This window comes from Tauraco erythrolophus, chromosome 1 (assembly GCF_009769465.1).
Source record: "Tauraco erythrolophus isolate bTauEry1 chromosome 1, bTauEry1.pri, whole genome shotgun sequence".
Taxonomy (NCBI): Eukaryota; Metazoa; Chordata; class Aves; order Musophagiformes; family Musophagidae; genus Tauraco; species Tauraco erythrolophus.
In genome coordinates this window covers 117122928-117148522 of record NC_141465.1, presented here as the reverse complement: position 1 = coordinate 117148522, position 25595 = coordinate 117122928, and the positions used below count along the sequence as shown (strand labels likewise).

At 39.4% G+C, this 25595-nt stretch overlaps 1 protein-coding gene across 2 annotated transcripts in view; it reads left to right on the top strand.

The window, feature by feature from the left end:
• ZMYM2 (zinc finger MYM-type containing 2) overlaps nt 1-25595 on the top strand; it is a 94365-nt gene that overhangs the window by 13899 nt on the left and 54871 nt on the right. The window contains exons 2-5 of one of the 2 annotated variants that reach the window (XM_086621555.1): nt 8445-9301; nt 19301-19586; nt 22013-22178; nt 23012-23224. In XM_086621555.1, the coding sequence (XP_086477681.1) occupies nt 8452-9301; nt 19301-19586; nt 22013-22178; nt 23012-23224 (1515 nt within the window). In that variant the 5' untranslated portion in view covers nt 8445-8451. Of the gene's footprint in view, nt 1-8423; nt 9302-19300; nt 19587-22012; nt 22179-23011; nt 23225-25595 lie in introns of those variants that run through there. The other variant, XM_086621565.1, reaches the window with a different exon arrangement.

Here is a 25595-nt window from a genome sequence, read left to right as displayed (position 1 = left end):
TTCATATCTGATAACCCAGAGAGGCAATACAACTGTGGTTTTTTTTTCTAACACGGAATTCTACTCTCATAGGTAGGTGTCTTGTCCATACACTGTGTAGTATTCACTACCCGGATTGAGACTTGACTGCGGGAGCAGCATTCAGATTTAGCTTAAAGCTGAATTAAATTGTTTTAGAATTGTTGGATTGCTTCATATTTTCTAGTAGTTTTCAGACCTTAAGAGCGGTTGTAGTTGAGCTGTTAGACTGCCTCAGTTGCAGTGTAAAACAGCTACTTAAGTGTGATTTTAATTGGATTGGTTTACTTTGCTTTTGGGGTGAACCGTGGCATACATTCAGTCAGCCACTGGGGTTCAGTTGGTGGTTCATACCCCGAGAAAGTCATGGTATGTACCTTGCATCTGGTTGTGTGGGGAAGGAACACTCCTGAGTTGCAGCAAGACGTTACAGCATGCTGTTAAGCTAGAGAAAGAACTTCTTGATAGCTGCATACAGTCTTGGCAAGTAGACTGAGCTTTTGATCAACAGACTTTCAAAAAGTCAAGTGATAAAAAGTGACTTTCTGTAATAAGGAAGGATAAGAACTCTTGGAAGTAGCTGAGTTAAGGAATTAGATGATGTTATGGTCAAAGAAATACCAAGGTCAGGAATTGATCATTAGAACCCTGTAGCCTCACAGAACATTGTGATGCGTTCAGATCAGTCTCTTACCTGATTATTTTGCCTAAATGTCAACACCTATCCCCTGACTGAAGTCAGCCTGACAGCCATAGGCCAAAATTCAGATTCTGGGTAAGTGGCTAAAGCTTCTGTGAGGCTAGTGACAATTCTTCTGCATGTAAGAATATTATTATTTTTCTACTAGGCTAGATTAATTGCTGTACTAGGTTAGTAGGCAATTCAGTAACCTATTTGCAGTGATGTCTAGGAATAGAACCTTGGCAGTTACAGCATGATTTTTCTGCAGGTGTATTCTGGTTTGCAGCAGGCGGCTGGCTAAGGACTTTTGTAGAGTTGCCTTTGGACCACTGTGTTTAACAGTTGTCAGTCCATTTATTTTCATGTTTGCCCAATCCCTGTTTGAACTGGTTGTGTTTCTGGCCTCTGTAGCTGCCTACAGCAGTGACCCTAACAATTAAGAAGAAAAGAAAATTTTGTCCTGCACAATACATTATTAAAGCAACTTTATTATTTCACTAGGCACCTTTTTGATTGTGTGTTGTAAGACACTGGGCATAATTCTCTTCATCTTCTATGTATTTTTTTTTTCTTGCAGATTTATCATCTTCCTTGAGTTGTCTGTCTTTTCCAATGAGAAGATTTTTCCTTTAATATAAATTCTTCATGTAACTTGTCTGGTTTTCCCTTTCTCTGAAAAGGCAATGGTCTAAACATCTTGTGATAAAAAACATAGTTCACCAGCATCTTGTTTATATAGTGACAGATGTGTTCTGTATTGTTCTTGATTCTTCATTTATATCATTTTTCCTCTTTGGTCATTGATGATTGAGTAGATTTGATTTGAAAGAACGCAAGAGTTGCAACTTGGATCTTAGACTTCCACTTCAGAGGAATCGCTGTGTATGTAGTTATCCTTTTCTCCCTGTTCATTACCTTGTGTTTATCACTAGTGATTTTGACTACTGTACTGAGTGTTCCGCACTATGATATCCTTCTGTAGCTCTTTACAGCCAGTTTCTGTTTTCAACTCCTGTGAATAATTTTGTATGATTAGGAAACTGTCGTTTTGATAGTTGTTGTCTCTTACGGTTGATTTATGTATGTTGACCAATATTTTATTTTGGAACCCTTCCGGTAGCTTTTCTTTATTGTGATAACAGCAAACAACACATAATATTTTTCTCTCTGAATAATTACAAATTCTCCAGAGAACTCTTTCTCCAATCTTTATTACAGGTAATTTTCACTGCAGTCTTTAGTGAGGAACGTGTTTGAATGACTTTTGGAATTCTTAAGTGCTATATTCCAGTTTAAGTGGGGTTAGTCATCAAGTGGTCAACCCTTCAAAAGATCTCTCCAGTAGTCCTGTGAGGCATTATCTTTTCTTTGCAAAATCCATATTAATTCTTTCCCTATATGTTATTTCTTCTTTCATGGATTTATTCCTCTGTAGTTTAGTGATGGAGGTAGGACTGTAGTCTGTAATTATTTGGGTAACTGTTATCACCTTCTGTTTAAGTAATTGGTTACAGATGCTGAAATATAAAATTTCTGGCTGTCTTTAGAAATCTTTAGTGAATGCCATATGGCCTTAGTGATTTGTTCTAAAATCCTCTTGTATTAGCACTTTGATAAGACATTTTTCCTCTGACTTGACCCCTAGAAAGAGAGCTTAGACGTGGTCTTCCCTGATCTTTGACTTACTGGACATGAATGCAAAGAATTTATTCCGTGTTTTCTGCTGTGGTTCAGGGTTCTTGGGTACTGTTTCTTTAGGAAAATTTTACTGTTTGTAAAATTGGCAAGAATTTGCATTTTAGACTAACCTTTGCTCTGACACAGCTCAGTAGCCTCTCTGGAGCCATGCCTAGCAAAAGGTAAAGAATAGGGCAAATGTATATGAAACTTCCCCCTAGCACAATTCCAGCATCTTTTTAGCTCTGAGACTTCCTGACAGTAGTGTTTAGGACCTTCTGGGGTCCTTGTAGATTGGTTGTGTACTTAATATGGTGAGGTTTTAAATGGTCTTCATGCTCTCCAGAAGCTTTTTGTTCTTCTAGCTGCTCGATTTTGTTTCCTTTTAACTGGGTTTCTCACACTTACGTTGTTCTCCTTTTTGAAGTCAAATGTTGAAGTAATGATTTTTTTTTAATTTTTATTTTTTCCCTAATTCCCCTGGGAGTTTAAATATGCTTTTCTGGAGTGCTTTGTGGATAATTACATCTTGAGCTATGTTGCATGGCTCAGAATTAGATCAGGAGTTGTTTTTTCTTCTGTCAGTCTGCTAGCTGGTTGGAGTTGGCTGTGTTTTAAAATTTTGTCTCCATCATTCAGGGGTGTTTTTTTGTTGTTGTTTGGGATTTCTTTTGGTGGTTGGTTTTTTTTGGTGTTTGTTTAGTTTTGGTCTGCCCTCTTCCCCTAGTCTGCACAACAGTGGTTGAAGTCTTCAGTTATTACTTTGCAGTCTCTCTTACTCCCCTTATCTCATGCGTGCTGTCAGCATTGAGTGGACGTGATTGATAGTGTACCATTAATACGCTGTATCTTCTAGTTTGCATATGGAATTTAAATGTAGCACAGTACCTGTTGAGTTAAATAATTTAGTTAGGATACTGTGCTTTCCTAGCAGAAAGTAATATTACTTCACTGGGGCAAATCAATCACTCTCTTCTTGTTCCTGTGTTTGTACTTTAGTATAATACTGTCTCCTGAATTTTGTTCATCCATTCACTTTTGAAGATGTCTCAGTTATGTATTCTCTCAAAAGCAGTCTTTCATTTTTTCCTTTTTTGTTTTTAGGCTTCTAGCCTTTATATGGAAGCACTTTACACATGGTGATCCTACTTGGGATGTCTGTTTCAAGTGCCCTGTGCTGGAACTGTAGTTTTGACTGGATTTCAGTGGTTCCTTCTGATTTTTGTGACTTTGCTTGAAGCGTGCGTAACTGTGACCGTGCTCTTCTGTCGTCTGAATCGCAGATGTTGTTAGTGGTACTTAGTAAAGGCTTTAAATTCCAGTTTCTACTTTTTTTAAAGTGTTAGTGATTTCTTTTTTTTTTTGGTAGACACACTTCAATTTCTACAATTCATGATAAATTTAAAACTCTATTTTATCATTCAATTATGGAGTTAAGACTTGGCCTGCGAAGCATTACCTAGTTGACTGTCTTAAAAGGTGTAGTATTTGCCATCCTTCCAGAGAAGTGCTTGTATTTTGGTGTTGATTTTTTCCAGTGATTAAGCCTTGAATGTAGCTATGGGATTGTAATTTATTTCATCATGAAGACTTTTATAGATGAGTGGTGTAGCCTAATTTAAAAGAAGGACACACAAAGCCTGATTCTGGAAGGGCTGTTGTATATTGGTGGTGCCTCTGTTTCCATCCAGCTGTAATTTTGGTGCCTATGTGCTACCACGAAGACTTGAGCTCATTCTGCAGCAGTATTGAACGTGCATTTTCTGCAGACTAGGTCTCACCAGTTTGTGTTTTGCTGGGTTTTTTCAAAGTCTCAACAGTTCATCAAGTGATCAGTCTAATCAATCTTACGGGTTTCTAGCAGTTGTGTTTCTATCATTAAGCATCTTTCCCTGTTACCAGTTGTGAGGTAAGAGGTTATTCCTGGTTTCCCATTCTAAACCTCTTTTAATTCTGTAGATCATTCCTTTTTTAGTAGTTGCTCATTTAGAAATACTGACTGTGGCATTGTCTGTGTAGTTTTTGTGTTTCTCCTTGATACTAGCACTTTTTCAAAACAAGCTACCTCATTTTGCAAATTTAAAAAAAAAACCAACCCCAAACAACCACAACCTGATTTTTTTAGGTAATTTTGTTGCTGAGTCTTGCAGAGGTAGGAGCTGATGTTTGTGAGGAAATACATGCAGATTATATTTATGACTATGCACTACAGTTAAGCACATAAACTTTTGTGTCATAGCTAGTAATACAGGTCATGAAAACCTTTTTAAGAGCCTTTGTGGAAAGAATAAGTGTATTTAGCAAAAATATATATGTTTTGGGTCTTTGCTATGTATTATGTGCACATACTGTAATACAGCCCAAGTCTGTTCTTTCTACTGAGGATCTGTGAAAACAGGAATAGCAAAGGTTTGAGTCAGGCCTGAGGTATAGTCTTGGCATAGTCTCATTTCTTCTTTGCTCCCATCTGTTCAGGTATATTTAAAACTTTTTTAAAAGCCTTATGTGCTTGTGATGCTTTTATTCTTGTAGAGAAAGAAAATATATGGAATAATCCTGGGAAACTTTTAAGAATCAGTGAACTGAATGAATTCTTTTCAGCAAAGGCTGAGATGCAGGGAAATCTAACTTTGAATTATTCAACCCTGGAGGGAAAAATAAGATAGGTAAAAGAGAATATTGGATTAAATTAATCTTCAGTGTAACTGACTGATTTCCAGGGAGGTACAAGCCAACTGCATTGATAAATTATTTTTTTTTTAAACTTTCATTTCAATCGAATGTTACCTTTATTGCAGTTCAAATGCTGTTACATAATGGCATTTGGCTGTAAGGCTAACATATGAAGGAATTAAAAGGTGGTCGCCTCTCTTCTAGGATTAATCCGGTTCACAGCTTTGCTGTTTGGTGCCCCCCCCAGCCCCCATCCTGCTCCCACTCAGTTAATGGACAAGAGGACTTGAATAGTGTTGTAAATGCATAGAAGAACATGTGAGCTTTATTCCTCTGGAGATTTTAAGGGCTGTCCTCAAATAGCAGGTAACTACACAAGTTGATACATTTTAAAAATCCTGCCAAGTCTGGGGAACCTAGTGACTGTTACAAAACCAGAAGAATAAATATAGGCTTGAACTTTGAACGTTTTCAATCTCTTGTGAATGATCCCGTGTTAATATAAGCTATATGGATGCCTGAACCTGTGCTAAGTATCACTGCAGTGCATATATAACATTTGAAAATTACTAGCCATGTAAAGTTTATATTGCATTGTAAGCCTGATTTGTAATGTATGTTCTGTAATTTTCCTTTTGCTATATCGTAATTTTAGGATAGTGTGTTCTGGTGCAAGCATCAAGGAGGTTAACACAACAAAAAGTAAAGAAATGTGACTGTTAAGGTTTCTTTTCTCAATAATAGCTTAGTTTACTTGAACCATTTATTTTTGTAATATTCCATTACAGATATACTTCTTAATTCTAGTGTTTGATTACTTAATTACAGTTATGTCTGTCCATCTCTTAACAAACATTGTATTTTTTCCATCTATCTATAAAGCACGAAACAAAGGATTCTGGAAATGTGACGTGACAGAGTGGAAAATCTAGAATAAACAGTACTGTTTCTGCTTTACTCACAGCAATAATTGTATAGACTGACATTCTCTCCCTAGCGTTGTAGGATGATAGATTTGAACTTAAACTGTGAATTTAGAAGTAAGTTGATTGAATGAACAGAGTTGATAGAAAAGGTTTGGGGTGAGGAAAGTGTTTCAGATATCTAATGTTTGTTCTACCCCTGTTTCAGAACACGTTGCTTTTGCGGAGGGGAGCAAGTTAATACAAGAAGAGCAGGTTCCCCACAGAAAGGAAATAAAAGCTCTTGGAGCAACTTGTTAAGGTAAACAGATTGCAGTGGATTTCTGGATGGGTAAGTATTGATGAGCAGGGTATGTATACTTCCTCTATTTACCTTCCTTTACAAAGGATTTATTAAAAAAGCACAGAAAGCTACTTCTAGCCTTTCATGAAAGCTCAGTGATGTTACTTATTAGATTCATAGATTCATAGATTTCTAGGTTGGAAAAGACCTTAGAGATCATCCAGTCCAACCGTCCCTAATCCCCCATTAAACCATATCCTTAAGTAGTTCATCCACCCTTTTCTTAAACACATCCAGGGATGGGGACTCAACCACCTCCCTGGGCAGCCTATTCCAGAGGCTGACAACCCTTTCAGAGAAGAAATTCTTTCTAACATCCAACCTGAATCTCCCTGACTAAGCTTATACCCATTTCTTCTTGTCCTATCACCCATCACTAATGTAAAGAGCCCTTCCCTTACCTCCCCACCATCCCTTCTCAAGTATTTGTAGGCTGTAATCAGGTCTCCCCTCAGCCTCCTCTTCTCCAGGCTAAACAGCCCCAAATCCCTCAGCTGCTCCCCATAAGTTTTATTTTCCAGCCCCTTGACCAGTTTAGTCGCCCTTCTCTGGTCCCGCTCCAGGAGCTCAATATCTCTCTTAAAGCGAGGGGCCCAAAACTGGACGCAATATTCCAGGTGCGGCCTCACCAGTGCCGAGTACAGGGGCAGGATCACTTCCCTGCTCCTGCTGGTCACACTATTCTTGATACACGCCAGTATCCCATTGGCCTTTTTGGCCACCTGGGCACACTGCTGGCTCATATCAAGCCGGTAGTCAACCAACACCCCCAGGTCCTTCTCCGCCAGGCAGCTCTCCAGCCACTCTTCCCCGAGCCTATAGCGATGCTTGGGGTTTTTATACCCCAAGTGAAGGACTCTGCACTTGGCCTTATTAAAGCTCATGCCATTGGCCTCAGCCCAACGATTCAGTCTGTTCAAATCCCTCTGAAGGGCCTCCCTACCTTCGAAAAGTGGGAGAGTTGAGAGTCCTCTGGGAGGATTAGTGTATACTCCAAGACATACTCAGATTATAGTTTAATTATGTCTGTATTTTTCTTGTTGTGTATATCAAGATCAATGTAATTTACTGATTTTTTTCTACAGATGTTTTTTAGAGAGATCTTAGGTCCTTTAGCACCAATTATATACCAGTTTGGAATTACAGGTACAGAAATCACATATCCAGGTTGCCTTTTCTGATTTTTTTTTTTAAATAGTGGTAGAATGGAGAACTAAAAACAACAGGTTCCCTAAAGTGAGCAGTTATGAAAAACAAACAGGAAACCCTCAGGCAAAGTAGCTGTTGGGAAGGAGCCTAAAGAAGCTTCGCTTGCTATTAAGAAAAAGAGATAGAGTTGTTGAAACCTGCAGTGGAGCATGAGGTAGTAAGTCAGGACCTCAAATGAGCTGCCTCTAGTAGTGGCTAGAAATGAGAGGTTTGTGTGCACCTTCTCTGCTCAGTAGTGCATCTGTTCTCGTCATGTGCAGTAGTTCCATATCTCTTTTCCTTACTTCTGTATTCCAGTTGTTTGGAGTCACCTAAGGAGCTCTGGCAGTGTGGGGTTCGGGGAAAATCAGTTGAATGTCGAAATGGTTAATATGCAAAATAAAGTTGCTGCTTTTTTTTCCCTTTTGTTAGGCACTTGGATATGCATTTTAGTCTTCTATTGTATAAATTTATTGATATTGAAACTAATATTTCTAATAGGAATGAAATTTAACAGGAATTCAAATTTTCTTTCTCCGTGTCTAACTTCTGGTCTTGCCTTGCAGTCTAACAAAAGCAGTGTTACAGGATCATTGTGTACATATGTGGATGGGAAAGGGCCTGAGAAATCAAGATAATGTAGTAAATATCATCAAGAAGTCTATTTCTTGTGTATCGCTAAACACAATGAAGTGTAGCTATTGGGTGGGAAGTGTTGGTACTGGCAGTATTTTTTTGCTAGTATAGGATTAGAAAGTAAATGAATGTTAAGACATACAAAGATGCATAGAGAAAGTTTTTTCTTTACCTGGTTGCAGGAAGAAAACAAAGCAAAAGCTGAAACTATTAATTTTGTAGTCAATAAGAACTGTTACTGGAAAGTTATATCTTACTCTGAAGCTGGATGTGTTTTTTCTTGCTTTATGTTTTTAAACAGCAGATCTGGAATGGACGAGAGTCCTCTGGGAGGATTAGAACTGTGTGAACATACTCCTGGTCTACTAGGGAATATCACCATGGCAGCAGGTCTTGCAAATGTAGGAAATACATTTGGAGGTCCACCAAGTTCTTTAGTTTCTAGACCTAATAAATTCCAAAACTCACCTATAGAAGATGATGATGATGTAGTTTTTATTGAACCTGTACAACCTCCACAAAATTCAACATCACTGATAGCAGATCAAAGGAACACTGCATTTACATCATCAAAAAATGAAGAACTTCAAGGCAATGATTGCAAAATGCTTCCTCCTCCAAAAGACTTAAATTCTCAAAAGGGCAGTATAAGTGAAACTATTATTATTGATGACGAAGAAGACATTGAAACAAGTCAAGGACAGGAGAAAAATGCTTCCAGTTTTAATGAACGAAGACTTCCAGAGTGTAAAAATAGAACCAACGATATGGAATTCTCAGCTTCCAGTTTTTCAAGAAGTAAGGTAAATTCAGGAATAGGTAATAGTGGTATAACCACAGAACCAGACTCTGAAATTCAGATTGCTAATGTTACTACATTAGAAACAGGTGCTATGAGCTCTGTGAGTGATGGTCATTTAGAAAATGCCGAAGGGCATGACATGAACTTAATGATTACACATGTAACATCACTGCAGAATGCCAACTTGGGAGATATATCTAACGGACTGCAGTCAAGTAATTTTGGTGTTAATATGCAAACATACACCCCATCTTTGACTTCACAGACCAAGACTGGTGTAGGACCTTTCAATCCTGGTAGAATGAACGTGGCTGGAGATGTGTTTCAAAATGGAGAATCTGTGACTCATCATAATCCTGGTAAGTTGTAATTCTGAACATTTCCTTAAAAGCTGAAAAGAAATAATAGAATGTTTGATTCCTTTTCTGTGACTCCAGAATAAAATATGCTGATGACATAATGTGTTAGGTAAACTATCTCACTTTATCAGTTAGTGATACCTTCAGATGTTTTGAGACACAAGTATTTGTATCTAAAGCAAAGCTTTCTTTATGACTTAAGTGTACCTCTTTAATTGATTAGTATGGCTATGTAACTTTTGTACCTTTTTGTGCAGTTCTGTGGCTAGTATAATTCATCAAAGTTTAAGTATTTTACTGATGTGTTGTCTTGCTATCTGAATATAATTTTACATGCAAAAAAACGGAATTTAAAAGTCTGATCTTAAGTTGTAAATAGCTAGCTGTCATAATTCATTGCATACTGAGCACTTCTCAGTATTTACATTGCTTAACAAAACGGGGTCCAAGTTACTTTGTGGACTCCCAGTTACTTGTGGACTCCCATATTCCTGCAGTAACTTATACATACTTTATAATTGCTATTTAGTTGCCCGTGGTAGTATGTATTTGTATCATACAATATTGATGAGTTTGAATTGGCTGATTTTGTTCTATATCTCTGTGTAAATAGCAGTATATTGTCTCCTAATTTAGCAGGTAAACAGGTATTGCTAAAAACCGAATGGACCAGCCATGAATGGTCTTCTGGGATTGCTGTTCTACAGAATTTGTGCTTTCACATAAGCAATTTAAAACCTTACAAGTTCCAACATATACTGATGCTCTGCTGCCCTGTTAGACTCGAAGTTGGGGAAAAAGCCAGATTATCCCTTCTGCTACAGGTTTAACTTCAGACGAGTTAGGATCATTTTAAAAGGAAAATTTAATACAGGTAGAATCTAGGTGCAATAGATGCACAATTTCGTAACTTGCTCGTATGCTGATTGAAACGTGGGTATATATTTTTTAGCCTGTTTTTCAATGAATATTTAAGTAGTTCTTTAATTTGTTCGTATCTTACCAAATGTACTTTGGCAAAAGTATTAATACCTTTCATATTGTATTATGGAAATGGCAGCATGATGCTAAGCTGTAAGTCCAATGTTAGATTGTGAGTTTTTGGTGTAAATCTTGAAACATTTCAAAATTTGACTTATGAAGTTGAAAGCTGGGAAGTTTTTGTAGTCTAGTGTCTCACTGAACAATTTAAAAATTCAGTTCCTAATCTTTTATAGCCAGCATTCCCAGTATTGCTAGTTGATCCCTTAGACATGGAATATGATTATTTTGTTATCACAGATGATCAGGTAGCCGTGGGTGAGTACTTAAAGCATTTGTTACCTTAAAGTACTGCGTTTGTTTTTTTTGAGAAAAGCACATATTAAGAAAACCGGCATGTGCTTTGCCTTAAGCTACTGGATTTTTATTTTTGGTGTGATTAACAGAGACACACTAGAATTTTGCTGGTATGAAATCTGATAGGTTGGGACCATAGCAGTATTGAAATAGATTGAGTTCAGAGAGACAGGAGTAGTGGCTGGGAGTCCTTTTAGGGACTGGATGAACATGACTCAGTCACAAGGGAGGGAAAAAATAAGTTTACAGGTGGACATGAGAAATGTATTTCAAGGTGTACATATACAGGATTATTTTATGGCTGTCGTTTTTGTGAAAAATGAAGAGCAGTAGGTTCAGAAGGAAGCCGGTAAGGGCTGCCACAGGTAAAAGGGAAGGAGGAAAAACTCCAAATGAGAAGAATTAGAAAATTGACAAAGAACATGAGAAGAAGAAACGAGGAAAGAGGGAAGACAGCTATAGTGGAAATGGCTTTTACACAAGAAAGCCTGAAACACGATAGGTGTGCATCGCTTAGAGGTTTTTGTACTTACAAAGATGTAAAGGAAACCTTTTCAAGATACGAGTTTCAGTTTTATCATAGAATCATAGAATAGTTTGGGTTGGAAGGGACTTTAAAGATCACTTAGTTCTGACCCCCCTGCCATGGGCAGGGACACCCTCCACTAGATCAGGTTGCCCAAAGCCTCATCCAACCTGGCCTTGAACACTTCCAGGGATGGGACAGCTATGACTCCTCTGGGCAACCTATTCCAATGCCTCACCACCCTCAGAGGGAAGAATTTTTTTTCTTGTATGTAATCTAAATCTCACCTCTTTCAGTTTAAATCCATTACCGTTTGTCTTATCACTACACACCCTTGTAAAAAGTCCCTCTCCAGCTTTCTGGTAGGTCCCCTTCAGGTACTGGAAAACTGTTCAAGGCATTCCCGCATCATTCTCTTCTCCAGACTGAAGCACCTCAACTCTCTCAGCCTGTCTGCATAGGAGAGGTGCTCCAGCCCTCAGATCATCTTTGAGGCCCTCCTCTGGACTTGTTCCAGCAGCTCCATGTCCTTCTTATGATGGGGACTCCAGAGCTGAACGCAGTATTCCTGGTGGGGTCTCACGAGAGCTGGGTAGAGGGGCAGAATCACCTCCCTTGACCTGCTGGCCACACTTCTTTGGATGCAGCCCAGGATACAGTTGGCTTTCTGGGCTGCAAGTGCGCATTGCTGACTCATTTTGTGTTCTCATCAGCCAGCACCCTCAAGGCCTTCCTTCTTTCTCTTCAGGGCTGCTCTCAATCCATTCTCCACCTAGCCTGTACTTGCGCTTGGGATGGCTCCAACCCGTGTGCAGGACCTTGCACTTGACCTTGTTGAACTTCATGAGGTTCTCACAGGCCCACCTCTCCAGCCTGTCAGGGTCCCTCTGGATGGCATCTCTTCCCTCCACTGTGTCCACAACAACACACAGCTTGGTGTCATCAGCAGACTTGCTGAGGGTGCACTCGATCCCACTGTCCATGTCACCAACAAAGATGTTAAATAGCACTGACCCCTGAGGAACACCACTCATCACTGGCCTCCGCTTGAACATTGAGCTGATGACTGTAACTCTTTGGATGCGACCCCCCAGCCAGTTCCTTGTCCACTGAGTGGTCCATCCATCAAATCCATGTCTCTCCAATTTAGAGACAAGGATGTTGTGTGCAATACTGTCAAATGCTTTGGATAAGTCCAGGTAAATGATGTCAGTTGCTCTTCCCTTATCCACCAGTGCTGTAACTCCATTGTAGAAAGCCACCAAATCTCTCAGGTACTATTTTCCTTTAGTGAAGACATGTTGGCTGTCACCAATCACCTCCTTTTTTACCATGTGCCTTAGCATAGTTTCCAGGAGGATCTGCTCCATGATTTTGGTGGGCACAGAGGTGAGACTGACTGGCCTGTAGTTCCCTGGGTCTTCTTTTTTCCCCTTTTTAAAGATGGGGGCTATGTTTCCCCTTTTCCAGTCAGCGGGAACTTCACCAGACTGCCGCAACTTCCCAACTATGATGAATAATGGTTTAGCATCTTCATCTGCCAGTTCCCTCAGGACCCATGGATGCATCTCATCAGGTCCAATAGACTTGTGTACATTCAGGTTGCTTAGATGGTCTTGAACCTGATCTTCGGCACCCTCAGCAAGTTCGCCGATGACACCAAGCTGTGTGGTGCCGTCGACACGCTGGAGGGGAGGGATGCCATCCAGAGGGACCTCGACAGGCTGGAGAGGTGGGCCCGTGCCAACCTCATGAAGTTTAACCAGGCCAAGTGCAAGGTCCTACATCTGGGTCATGGCAATCCCAGGCACAAATACAGACTGGGCGGAGAATGGATCGAGAGCAGCCCTGAGGAGAAGGACTTGGGAGTACTGGTGGACGAGAAGCTCAATATGAGCCGGCAATGTGCTCTTGCGGCCCAGAAGGCCAACCGCGTCCTGGGCTGCATCAAGAGGAGCGTGGCCAGCAGGTCGAGGGAGGTGATTCTCCCCCTCTACTCTGCCCTCGTGAGACCTCACCTGGAGTATGCGTCCAGTTCTGGAGTCCCCAACATAAGAAGGGCATGGACCAATTGGAGAGGGTCCAGAGGAGGGCCACGAAGATAAGAGGGCTGGAGCACCTTTCCTATGAGGACAGGCTGAAAGAGTTGGGGCTGTTCAGCCTGGAGAAGAGGAGGCTCCGGGGTGACCTTATAGCGGTCTTCCAGTACCTCAAGGGGGCCTACAAGAAAGATGGGGAGAGGCTGTTCAGGAGGGCCAGTTGTGATAGGACAAGGGGTAATGGTTTTAAAATAGAGGGAGGTAGATTCAGATTGGATATTAGGAAAAAATTTTTTACCATGAGAGTTGTAGAACACTGGAACAGGTTGCCCAGAGAGGTGGTGGATGCTCCATCCCTGGAGACGTTCAAGGCCAGGTTGGATGAGGCCCTGAGCAACCTGATCTAGTTGGAGATGTCCCTGTTCCTTGCAGGGGGGTTGGACTAGATGGCCTTTGAAGGTCCCTTCCAGCCCTAACGATTCTATGATTCTATGATTCTCCTACAGTGGGCGGTTCTTCATTCTCCCAGTCCCTGCCTTTGCCTTCTGTGACTTGGGCAACGCAGCTGGAGCACTTACTGGTGAAGCCTGAGGCAAAAAAGTCATTGAGAACCTTGACTTCCTCCATACCCTGGGTAACCAGGTCTGCCATTTCCTTCTGGAAAGTGCCTACGTTTTTCCTAGTCCTCCTTTTATCATTGATGTACCTATAGAAGCTTTTTTTGTTGCCCTTGGCCAGATTTAATTCAGGGCTTTAGCTTTCCTAACCTGATCCCTGGTTGCTCAGACAATCTCTCTGTGTTTCTCCCAGGCCTACCTGTCCTTACTTCCACCCTCTGTAGGTTCCTTTTTGTGTTTGAGTTTGTCCAGGAGCTCCTTGTTCATCTATGCAGGCCTCCTGGTTTTCCTGCCTGACTTCCTCTTTGTTAGGATGCACTGCTCCTGAGTTTGGAGGAGGTGATCCTTGAATATTAGCCAGCTTTCTTAGGCCTCTGTTCCCCCTGGGGCTTTATCCCATGGTACTCTACCGAGGACATCGCTGAAGAGGCTGAAGTCTGCTCTCCTGAAATCCAGGGTAGTGAGCTTGCTGTGCTCCCTCCTCACTGCCCTAAGGATCTTGAACTCCACCATTTCATGATCACTGCAGCCAAGGCTGCCCTTGAGTGTTCCTCACAGCCCCTCCTTGGTGAGAAAAAGGTCCAGCATAGCACTTCTCCTCATTGATTTCTCTTATCACTTGCAGAAGGAAGTTATCGTCCATGCATTCCAGGAACCTCCTGGATTGCTTATGCTCTGTGTTGTTCCTCCAACAGATATTGATTGAAGTCCCCCATGAGGACCAGGGCTCTTGAACGTGAGGCTGCTCCTGTCTGTCTGTAGAAGGCCTTATCCACTGGTCTTCCTGGTCAGGTGGTCTGTAGCAGACCCCCGCTATAATGTCACCTGTTCTTTCCCTCCCTTTAATCCTGACCCATGAGCTCCTGGTCAGGTCCTCTTCCATCCCCAGCTGGAGCTCCATGCACTCCAGCTGGTCTTTGACATAGAGGGCAACCCGTCCTTCTCATCTTCCCTGCATGTCCTTCCTAAAGAGCCTGTATGCTTCCATTCCAACACTCCAGTCATAGAATTTATTCCATGTCGTGGGTTAGGCCGATCCAGCAACTAAACCCCACGCAGCTCTCCCACTCCAGTAAAATGGAGAGGAGAAAAATATAATAAAAGAGCTGAGGGTCTAGACAGGAACAGAGGAGCACCCACCAACCACGGTCCTGGGCAAAAGAGACTATTTCTTAAAGCAAAACTATTTATTAACAGCTACCTACAAAGAGAAAAGCAAACAACAAAAACGGTTACTTGAGAGGATAACAAGAAAACAAGGCCAGGTCTTAAAAACAACACCACTCCCCCCCGCCCTTTGCTTTTTCTTCCTGGCTCTACCTCCTCCCCCCAGGGGGGCAGGGAATAGGGGAGTGCAGGTCAGTTCATTCCATGCTGTTACTGCCGCTTTTCTTAAAGGAGTCCTTACACCATTGTCCCTTGATCCAGTGAATCCCCTACTCACGGCGAAAGCGTGAATCCTGCCCACTAGGAGGCAAATCCTTACCCCATCGGATTGCCCCAAGTGCAGACTTTACCAGTCCTGGACTTTTAAGGAGCTGTAGCCACTCGCTCTGGCGTGGGTCATCACACAGACTTTAAATGCGCTCCGGCGTGGGTCGTCATATCGACCTCAAATGCATCTCCGTACAGACTTAGATGCGTAAATGCGCCTCGACCTGTGCCCAAGATTCACAACAGTCTCAGGCTCAGGCATCTACTTTAACAAAGCACCTCCCCATCGGCGCGGTCATCCCCCGGACTCTAGGTGCGTACCGTACTCAGGCTCTGGCATCTCTTCCCGATGTGGATCCTCCACGGGCTGCGAGTGGGTCTCTGCTTGCTCCACCGAGGGCTGGTTGCAAAGGGGCTGCTCGCAAGGGGAACTCAGCCGCGGCACACGTTGTTCCGTTCCATCTTCACTGACCTCTTATCTGTGTGGCTGTTTCTCTCAGATCTTAGCCCTTTCTGGGTGAACTCGGACCGGTGGGTGGCCCGGGGGCAGGGTTCTCCCCAAGTTCCCCAAGCCTCTCCGTCGGGGGCCATCCTCGACAGGGTGGGCACTGGGGGCCGTGTCCCCCTCCCTTCTCCTTGCTCCTGGGCAAAGGCACACCTTTACGGTTCCTTTGTCCTGATGTAAATAGGGCAATTCGCAGAGGCGCTGATTGGCTCAAGCCCCGAGGGGGATGGGAGTCCGGTCTGATGGGCAGCTTCTGCCACCCGAACCTCTCCCCCAGCTTCAAACCATGACGTTCCACCACGTCTCTATGGTGCCACTAAGATCATAGCCCTGCAGGCATGCACACACCTCTATTCTTTTTCTCTGGAAGTTGCCTCCTTTTTGTTTTATAAAATCTTGTCAGTAGAAGTTAACCCTGCCTGCTAGAAACTTTGATAATATGACAGGGCATAAGTGTTCCAACACTGGAACAGGTTGCCCAGAGTGGATGCTCCATCCCTGGAGACGTTCAAGGCCAGGTTGGATGAGGCCCTGAGCAACCTGATCTAGTTGGAGATAGCCCTGTTCCTTGCAGGGGGGTTGGACTAGATGACCTTTGAAGGTCCCTTCCAGCCCTAACCATTCTATGATTCTATGACGGGAAGCATTTGATCTTAAATATTTTAATGTGTTCTACACAATTCCAGTCTAAGATTGCTAAGGATAGATTCATCTTTGCTGGATTGGTGATGTTCTATGTGTTCTGATGTCCAGATTTCTAAAGTATTTCCAATGGAGGTGGAGACTTCTGCTTAGTTAATTCCAGCCTGCTGATGATGAAAATGCTTTGATTTATATAATTTGAAGATCGTGAATTGAAAACCACTGTCTGTAGTTCAGGAATAGGATGTAAGAAGCTGGATAGCAAACTTAAGTTTCAGATACCACAACTTCCTTTAAGGATTTGCTAGTTAACATTTGTTGAATGTCAGAACTTTGCGTAAGGACTTACTTAATACATCAATTTGCGAAACGGTTTTGTGAATCTCAGAACTAGTCCGCTACCTAAAGACATTCTAGCTTCCATCTTGGACCAGACCTATTATTCATGTTTGCTTCCTCTGTAGAAGACTTGAAGCCTTGAAGATGCAAGCATGTACTGTCTCCTGATTACTTCTTTTTTTTTTTTTTCCTGGTGATAAAGAGGTTAGGACATGTGACATCTACTTGTGGTCAGTCAAATAGTAGATCAAAATTGTTGGTAGTGAGGCTCTGGCAGAGATGTTAAATATATTTGTGTTAGCAATAGTGTGTCCAGAACGACTGGGGAAGCGATCCCCCTGTACTCCGCACTGGTGAAGCTGCACCTCCAAGTACTGTGTTCACTTTTAGGCCCCTCACTACAAGAAAGACCTCAAGGTGCTGGAGTGTGTCCAAAGAAGAGCAATCAAGCTGGTGAAGAATGATTTAAAGAGGAATGTGTTTTGTTCTGCTTACTTTCCCTCTTCCCCTCACCTCTGTGTTCCAGCTCTTCTGTTTACCCGCAAGCATTACAATGGGTAAATTTCCAACTTGTCTTTCATGCCTGAGAAGTAGGACATCCTTGACAGCTACAAAGTCACACCAGAAAATGATCTCCTACTTCTTAAGGAATGTACCTTGTTTGTTCTTGTAACAAGGGTTCTTGGAGCTTTGTCCCTAAAATTAACTTTAAAACTGTGCAGCAGAATATGTTGTTAATAAAACCCTCTTGGGGAAGAGAGGACTTAGGAAAACAGCATGAGGAAAGGGTGCCTTCTGTTTAATGAATGATTATGGGCCAAGATAATGTGTGGGCATTTGGTGAAGTCTATAGGTTAAGGTTTTTTTATCTAAAGTTACAGAATTTAAAAATCATCTATTTTATATTTGGTTGTTAATACTTTGTAATTACGCTCCATGAATACACTGAGTTACTGCAGTTAAGACCTTCAAGGCTTTAGTACTTTTATTTAGTTATCGTAAATGCTGTGTTTACTCTTTACTTAACAGTAGTAGCACAAGTACTACCAAATAACAGTAATATTTATGCAGGTGCTTACTATTCAGTAAGTAACAGTGAAGTGCTTTTCTAGATGATGGAAATAAAAAGCTTGAAAGGTAAGTCCCAAGTGCTATGATAGTATTTGGAATAGCTGACACATACTATTGAAAATGTGTATAAATAGGTTTTGTTGGTTGGTTTGGGTTTTGTTTGAGTTTGTGGTTTTGTGGGGTTTTTTGGGGGGGAGGGGTGTTGCTTGGGGCTTTTTGTTTCTTTTTCAGTAGTGGAAAGAAGTTCCTATTGGGTTTTAATTCATGCTCAAGTAATGTATCATTCTTGATGTTCTTCAGAAGCTCAACGTCCCTAAATTCTGATGATTAATTATTTAAAATGAAAGCTGAAATTCCTGAGAAAAGCCTAGAAATTACATTTTATTGGCGGACTCTTTTTCCTCAGAACTGTATGTTCTGCTCCAAACCGAGATACTGAGCATGTAATTTTAACAGGAGCATATGATCTTTCTAGATGTATTTCTGTTGGAGAAAATGTTCTACTTAAGTTCTTGTTATGCAAGTTACTCTGTAGCACGTTATGCTACAAAAAATTGGGCAAAAATGACTTTGTTCCATAGTAGTCTATTGTCCAAAAATACAGATAGAAGACTAGAGGAACCTGGAACAGAGGGACATGGATTTGTGTACTGCCAGAACTCAATGAAGTATTATTTTCTAGGTTCATTGATTTCTACTGAGGAAGACTTGGAACTCTTATGACTTTGCCAGTTTACCCATTACGTGGTATTCATTGCAATGGAATGGTTATTGAGAAAAACAGGAACTCTTACAGGAATCAGTGACATAGATGCAGATCCCAGATGCAGAGCCACTGTGCTTCACTCTAACTGCAGTATAGTTCTCTGACTGCAGGCTAGACTAGGAAACTGGTATGGAGAACCCTGGCTCTAAGGTTTTAATCACAGGCTGGAAACATGATGCTTGTTAAAGTTTTGGGAGAAAATAACTAATGAAAGTCTTAAGATTGCATGTTCTTACAAATTTGCGGAGTTTGTGTCCAACCTTAGTTTAGAAATTCCATGTTCTCTGTTGATCTCTTTTTTCTATATATTATTATTATTATTATTATTATTATTATTATTATTATTATTATTATTATTATTATTATTATTATTATTATTATTATTATTATTCCTAATTGCAGTTGGTAATTGCAGTTTTGTTTATCAGAAGATACAATCGCCAAACCCAGTGCAAGTGAATTGAGGTCTGCAAAACTTGTCACTGGATATAGGATGAGACCGTCCTGAAATTTTTTCATGTTCTGAAGCTTTGTAACAGTGGAGAGTGGTACCATCAAACAACATTTTACTTTAAACATGATTTCTGAAATATGGTCTTTCTTCTGTTCATTGTCAGTTCCAACAGAAAAATGATTTTATGATCACATGTCTGTGAATAATATTCTATAGATATGTACATGTCTGTTCACTTAGTTTTATGTTTGTTTGTTTTGTCTTGAAGATTCTTGGATATCCCAGTCAGCTTCCTTCCCTAGGAATCAGAAGCAACCAGGTGTGGATTCTTTGTCACCTGTAGCGTCACTTCCTAAACAGATTTTCCAGCCTTCTGTCCAGCAGCAGCCTTCTAAACAGGTTAAAGTCACATGTGCAAACTGCAAGAAGCCTTTACAAAAGGGACAGACTGCATATCAGCGAAAAGGATCAGTTCACCTTTTTTGTTCTACTGCCTGCCTCTCATCATTCTCACACAAACCTACTCCAAAGAAACTTTGTGTTATGTGCAGAAAGTAAGGGATTTCTTAATTTTGTTTCATATTAGCAACTAAATCCAGTAATACTTGAGACTCTCATGCATGTATGAGGATTGCTTCATTAATGATATAAAATCTGACTATAGAAGTACTTTATATAGTGTCACTTTAGTGTTTGGAAATGTTGAATTTGTCGTGTCTGCTATAACGAAATAAAAAGTCTATAAGCTTTTGAATTCAGAGTATGGCAGATTGGTTCTGTGAAAGCTAATACACTAAAAATTACTGATTTTTTTTTTTTTTTAAAGACAATATGTCCACATTATAATATATCCTGTGACAAGATATATTTTTTATATATAAAGTCTTTTATGAAAAAAAGTGGACGTTGCGTTGTATAGAAAGCATTCATTTGGATAGATGAAGATATAAAATCAAGAGGCTTTAAAGGAGGGAGAAACTGATACTTGTAAGAAGCTGGAAGAAATTTGAGAGCTAACCTAATTGATTTGTAGCGAACCTCTGTGAAGTCACCTTTGACAGTTTTTGAGGCGATATTGATCTTCTCTCTTGTACTACTATGCAGTTATTTAATCACAGTTAAATAGAAGGGTGTATATGCATGAAATTGTTCCTCTGTAGCATGACTTCATTGTGAAGCCCAACCTTGTCCAGCCTTTTTTTGCTTTATTGCCAAATTTTTGCTGCTTGGTGGCAGCAAACCAGATACTCTTTGCTCTGTACTTGCTTCTGTGTTCTTTTCCTACTAAAGCAGACATAATATCGTCAGATTGCAGTTCAGTGAAAGGATAAGGGAATTCTAGCAAAATCCAGGAGGTCTTGAATGTAGGTTGGATAGATGATGATAACAGTTGATATGTCATAGGTCAGACTTTCAGAGGTAATGCTCAGATTTATCTTTAAATATGTAGATTAAGTGGAAAAAGTGAAGCCTACAAGAACTTTATAAAAAAATTGTCTAACCCCATATGAAAAGTCAGAATTTTTACATGTTTTGTTATAAACCACTTTTCTAGCACTCTTCTGAACCTTTGTAACTACATAAATAGTGTAAGAATTATTATAAGAAGGAAAGCATAGCAAGTATCTGGCATTCTCCTTACTGTTTACAATTTTTATTGGCTTGTGTTACTTTTTGACTTCATGCTTGCGTCCTTTGGCACAAGTTAATATGTGCTTTGATACAAGTTAATAATGTTTATAATTCCTGGTGGAATCCAGCCAGAAACTGTAAGCTCCTCAGGGCAGGAGCTCTGGCTTTGTTTTGCACTACAGAAGTAATAACACTCCCCAACACAAATCCTTACTAGCTTGCCAAAGGGCACACCAAAATCTGCTGACTTTGGTTTGATGGAAGAAGGCAGGCTTGCAAGGGGTGGTACAAGTTTATTTTCAAGGGAATCTGTCTAGGGAAGCATACAGCTTTTTCCCAAAGTTTTCCACTTATCCTAGTTTTAGGGCTCCCAGGTGTGAGTGTATGGGGCAAATCTTTTCCAACTGGTGATCTATCATGATATCAATAGAGATCCAGATGTGCCCAGTCAATTTTTTATTTATTCTGCCCATAGCATTTCCTGTATGTCAATAATAGTTTTTTTTTTGCTTAGAGGGCAAAGGGGCAGGCTTTTATTTCTTCTCTTACTGCTTCTAATTTCTGGTATGTGATAGTTTAGGATTAAGAGTGAAACTGCCTTAGAAATGCCAATAGAAGTTTGGGAGACCTGATTACAAAGGTGCACTGCCAAGCATGGTGTTAGTGACTTACGCTAAGTTTGCGGTGTGTGCAGCACACAAGTGAACATCGAGGAAGTCTAGAATTAACTTCCATGGAAAAACTGTAAGTCAGTTTGGTTAGAAGAAGGTTTGTTCTCTTTCAGGTTAATTTTATTGATTGTTGTAGACTTTTAAGCTATTTGCTTGTGTTTTTAAGTATGAGAAAACAACCTTCTGGAAATGGTGGATTTACATACAAATAAATACCATTTCTTGCCTTTTACTAAAAATCTGAATTTTTCATATGAAACTTAACACTTTTTTCATATGAAACTTTACACTTTTGTGTAAAGTTGCAAAAGGGCTAGTTTAAATTTGCGGTGTTAGTTTTTAGTATAAATTTGAGTTTACCACAACTAATATGTAATGGTGCATTAATGTTGCTTAGTTCTAGGATAAAGTAATGGAAAAAAATAACCCAAATCTAAACAAAAAAAAATAGATTTTTACACAGGAAAGACATTGTACTTGCAGTATTTGTAATAGTTGTAAAAATATTGTTAAACTTAGCATTTGACATGTGACTAACAACTGTACATCCACAAAACTGGTTTAAATGTAGACATTAAAAAGAAGAATGACTCTTATAAGATATGAAGTGTTCTTGTTTAATTGTATGTATGTATTTATACGCAAGCACTCTAGAGGGTTTTTTTGTTTTCTTTCAGAGATATAACAACAATGAAAGGTACCATTGTTGCTCAAGTGGATTCGAGTGAGTCTTTCCAGGAGTTTTGCAGTACTTCGTGTTTATCCTTCTATGAAGATAAACAGAATCCCTCAAAAGGAGTTTTGAATAAATCAAGATGCACTATTTGTGGTAAACTAACTGAGGTCTGGTTGACTTTTTTGTCTTACCTTTATTAATAACATATTCTGAAATAGGAGAACTGAAACAAAGGAAATGTAAAATCTGATTCAGCATTTTCATATGCAGTAAGATATTAAGATATGCAGGCTTAATGGTCATGAAGAGCAACTGAAGGAAGAAAGAATTAAAAGAGGTTAATACTTGATTTTTGTTTCAGAAACTTGAAGTGCCTTTTGCTGATACCTTGTAGCTACTGTCAACAATTTTATTAGGCATACAGTCTTGTAATTACAACCCAGATCTCCCACACAGAAGAATTACTGTTGAAGAAAGTCAAGATTTACTGTATTACTTTCTTTTTTACTGTATATTTTGAAAGATTACACAAATGTTTTTAGAGATACGTAGAATATACATAATTTCAGATTGTCACGAATGTATTAATTTACTGTTACTGGGCCCACCATAGTTCAGGGTACTAATTTACACAACATATGTGTCTGACTAGTCTTCATATGTCATGCTGTTAGCCTGCAAATATAATATTTTGTAAAATTGCATAAATTGACCTGCTGCTCTAATACATAATTTTTACATTATTCTCTGTGACTTTGCTTCTAGGCTGCAGCAGCAAATGAGTCCAAGACCTTTTTCTAGAACTTTGGAGGCAACAGAAACACCAATTTCTGTTTCTATATTTCATAGTTGTTTCAAGCATCTCTGTTCTTAAATAGTGAGCTAGTATAATCTGGTTTTAGCTATAGTACTTGAATGTAAGACTTCTGGGTTGTCTAGTACTTTCAGGCACCTTTATGCTTGTGTGGTGATAAAATACTTTATTATTTTTATTTTTTAGATTCGTCATGAAGTTAGCTTTAAAAATATGACTCATAAGCTGTGCAGTGACCATTGCTTCAATAGGTACAGGATGGCAAATGGTTTAATAATGAACTGCTGTGAGCATTGTGGGGAGTATTTGCCCAGTAAAGGAGCTGGAAACAATATTCTTACTATTGATGGTCAACAGAAAAGATTTTGCTGTCAGAACTGCGTTGGTGAATACAAGCAGGTAATTACTTCTTTACCTATAAATTAAAATGAAAGAAACATTAATACTCCTTAAATTTCTCTTGTTATTCATAACATACTTTTACTTCTAATGAGAAGTCTTAAGTAACAGACTCCTAAAAATTATATTAATACAAATGTGGGCACACTAGCTAGACTGGACCTTTTAATACTGACTTTTCTGATGTTACTGGAATAGCAATACCAATTTGTTGTTAATGAAAATATAGTTGAAATGAAAATTTCTGTTACTAATTCAATTTCTTTCTAATGAGTGTATCACTTAGAAGTATATTAATAGTAAGCCTGATGCACCAGGCTTACTGATCCTTAAGTGATATTCTTTTTTAGATGTAAAAGCTCACTTGTATGAAATTGAAACATGGAAAAAAAAATGTGCAGAGCATACAGAATGGATGTTGCTGTGAGAATGCTCTTAACTGATTACACGTTGGCTGTGTACCTGGGCTATGTCTAATCTTCACTGTACAGCTTAGGATTTCAAAATTTATTGTTACTTTCATCCTTCCATGTGTTAAGTTTTGTGCTTTCATTTTCTTTACTCGGTGCGTTTTCTATTTATTCTTAAGACTGTTAAGATAGTAATAATTGTTGTGGTTAAAAATAATTTCAAATCAAGAAAGCTGATGCTGATATCTTTTACGTGTGTGTATATATATATACGAGGCAGCTTAGCTCTGAACCATTGCTAATGCTGACTGGAAAGTTTAAATGTTAATACAGTATTTATAGTATAATAAGATAGATCTGAAATATTAAATATTTTGGGGGAGGATATGCAATTTGGGGAAATTTTTTTTTCAGGTTTTTTTGCTTGGTACATTCTGCTCGGAGTTTACAGGGATAGTGTTAAAAGTACAATATGAAATATGAAAGTACTGTTTTACTAGCAAAAAATTTCTTTATCTGATTTTGAAGTTTGCACTTGAATTATGTGAGTGGCCCCGTGCTGCACATTGCTTTGGATTCTTTCTTCATCTCTGTTTTTAAGAAACCAATGATCCAAGAGAAAAAGGAGTGCAGTGCTGAATGTTTTTAAGTTCTTTAAGGTTGCATCGTATATGTTTGTATTTTCTCTTTGGATATTCAGTTTTGATGCTTTTGGGGATGGATGTTCTTGTGTATATGCAATGTGCAAGCAGCAAATCTGGAAACGTGCGTATGTAAACACCGTAACTGAAAACGTAACATAAGCGTTATTCTTTTGTCACAGCTATACCAAAAGGGACAGGATAGGTTTCCAAGATACTAAAAACATAGGCATGCCCAGAAGCCATGGAAAGACTTGAAGAAACGTTGAATACTGTCTCTCGAAGAAACAAAAAAGCATGAGATTAACTTTGAACTTGAGACATTCCCACACAAGCAATATAACATGCACTGCACATGGAATTATGAAATGAACGTGGAATTTTGGGGGCTCAAACGATAAATGTGTACTTAACTTTCGTTACAGACTGTACACTAATTGTTCAGATATTGTTGTATTTTGTGTTCAGATATGTATTTGAGAATAAGAAGGATATGGGTAGCGAGTTGCCTGTTCTGGTTTGATTTGGGGAGGAGAAGCAATTTGCAGCACCAGGAATCTTCACAAGTAGTGTCAGGTATTGCGCGTTATTGTGAGGATCCTTAAGAGAATCTTTAAAATTGAGATGCATTATTTTGGTGCATTCAGGTCTGATAGCAGACTTTATTCGAGCAAGTTCTTAATTCTTTTGTGGAAATACTTAGTACTGGGGAACTGTAATAGGCTCTGAGAAGATTGATGCGAGTGCTCGTATGCATCTGGTTTGGAATGGTGATTAAGTGTAATTCTTAACTGGTAGGTTTCAAATGTTCCTGGAGTTTTGGGGGTTTTGTGGTATTTTTGATATTAAGAAAAACTCAAGCTATAAAATTAGAAGTTTTTTAGTGTATGTTATAGGTGTCGAAGTTGCTCAGGACACAGTTATTTGAGAATATTTAGTTGTCTAGCAGGTTTTATTTAGGTTTGAACTTCCATTTGCATTAAGGTTTTTTTGAACTGAATGTTTTCATGGAATTCTGTTTTTCAGAAATTAATTTAGACTTTGGAAAATGTCACTGACAACTCATTGGATTACAATTGGTAAATTGTAGGTTGCCTTGTTCAGTCGACCGTGTTTTCTTGGAAATTTTTGATTAGATCTTTCTCTTAAAGGAGAACTGGTGAAGGAGAGAACATAGGAGAGTCGCTATTACATCCTGAAATAAACTTAATGGAATCAATAATATAGGAAAAGTTGATGTATCATTTGATTTCAGCATTGTGTTGTACAACTGATTATTGTGTGTCACTTAGTTTTAGCAAATGTTTTCTTACAAACAGT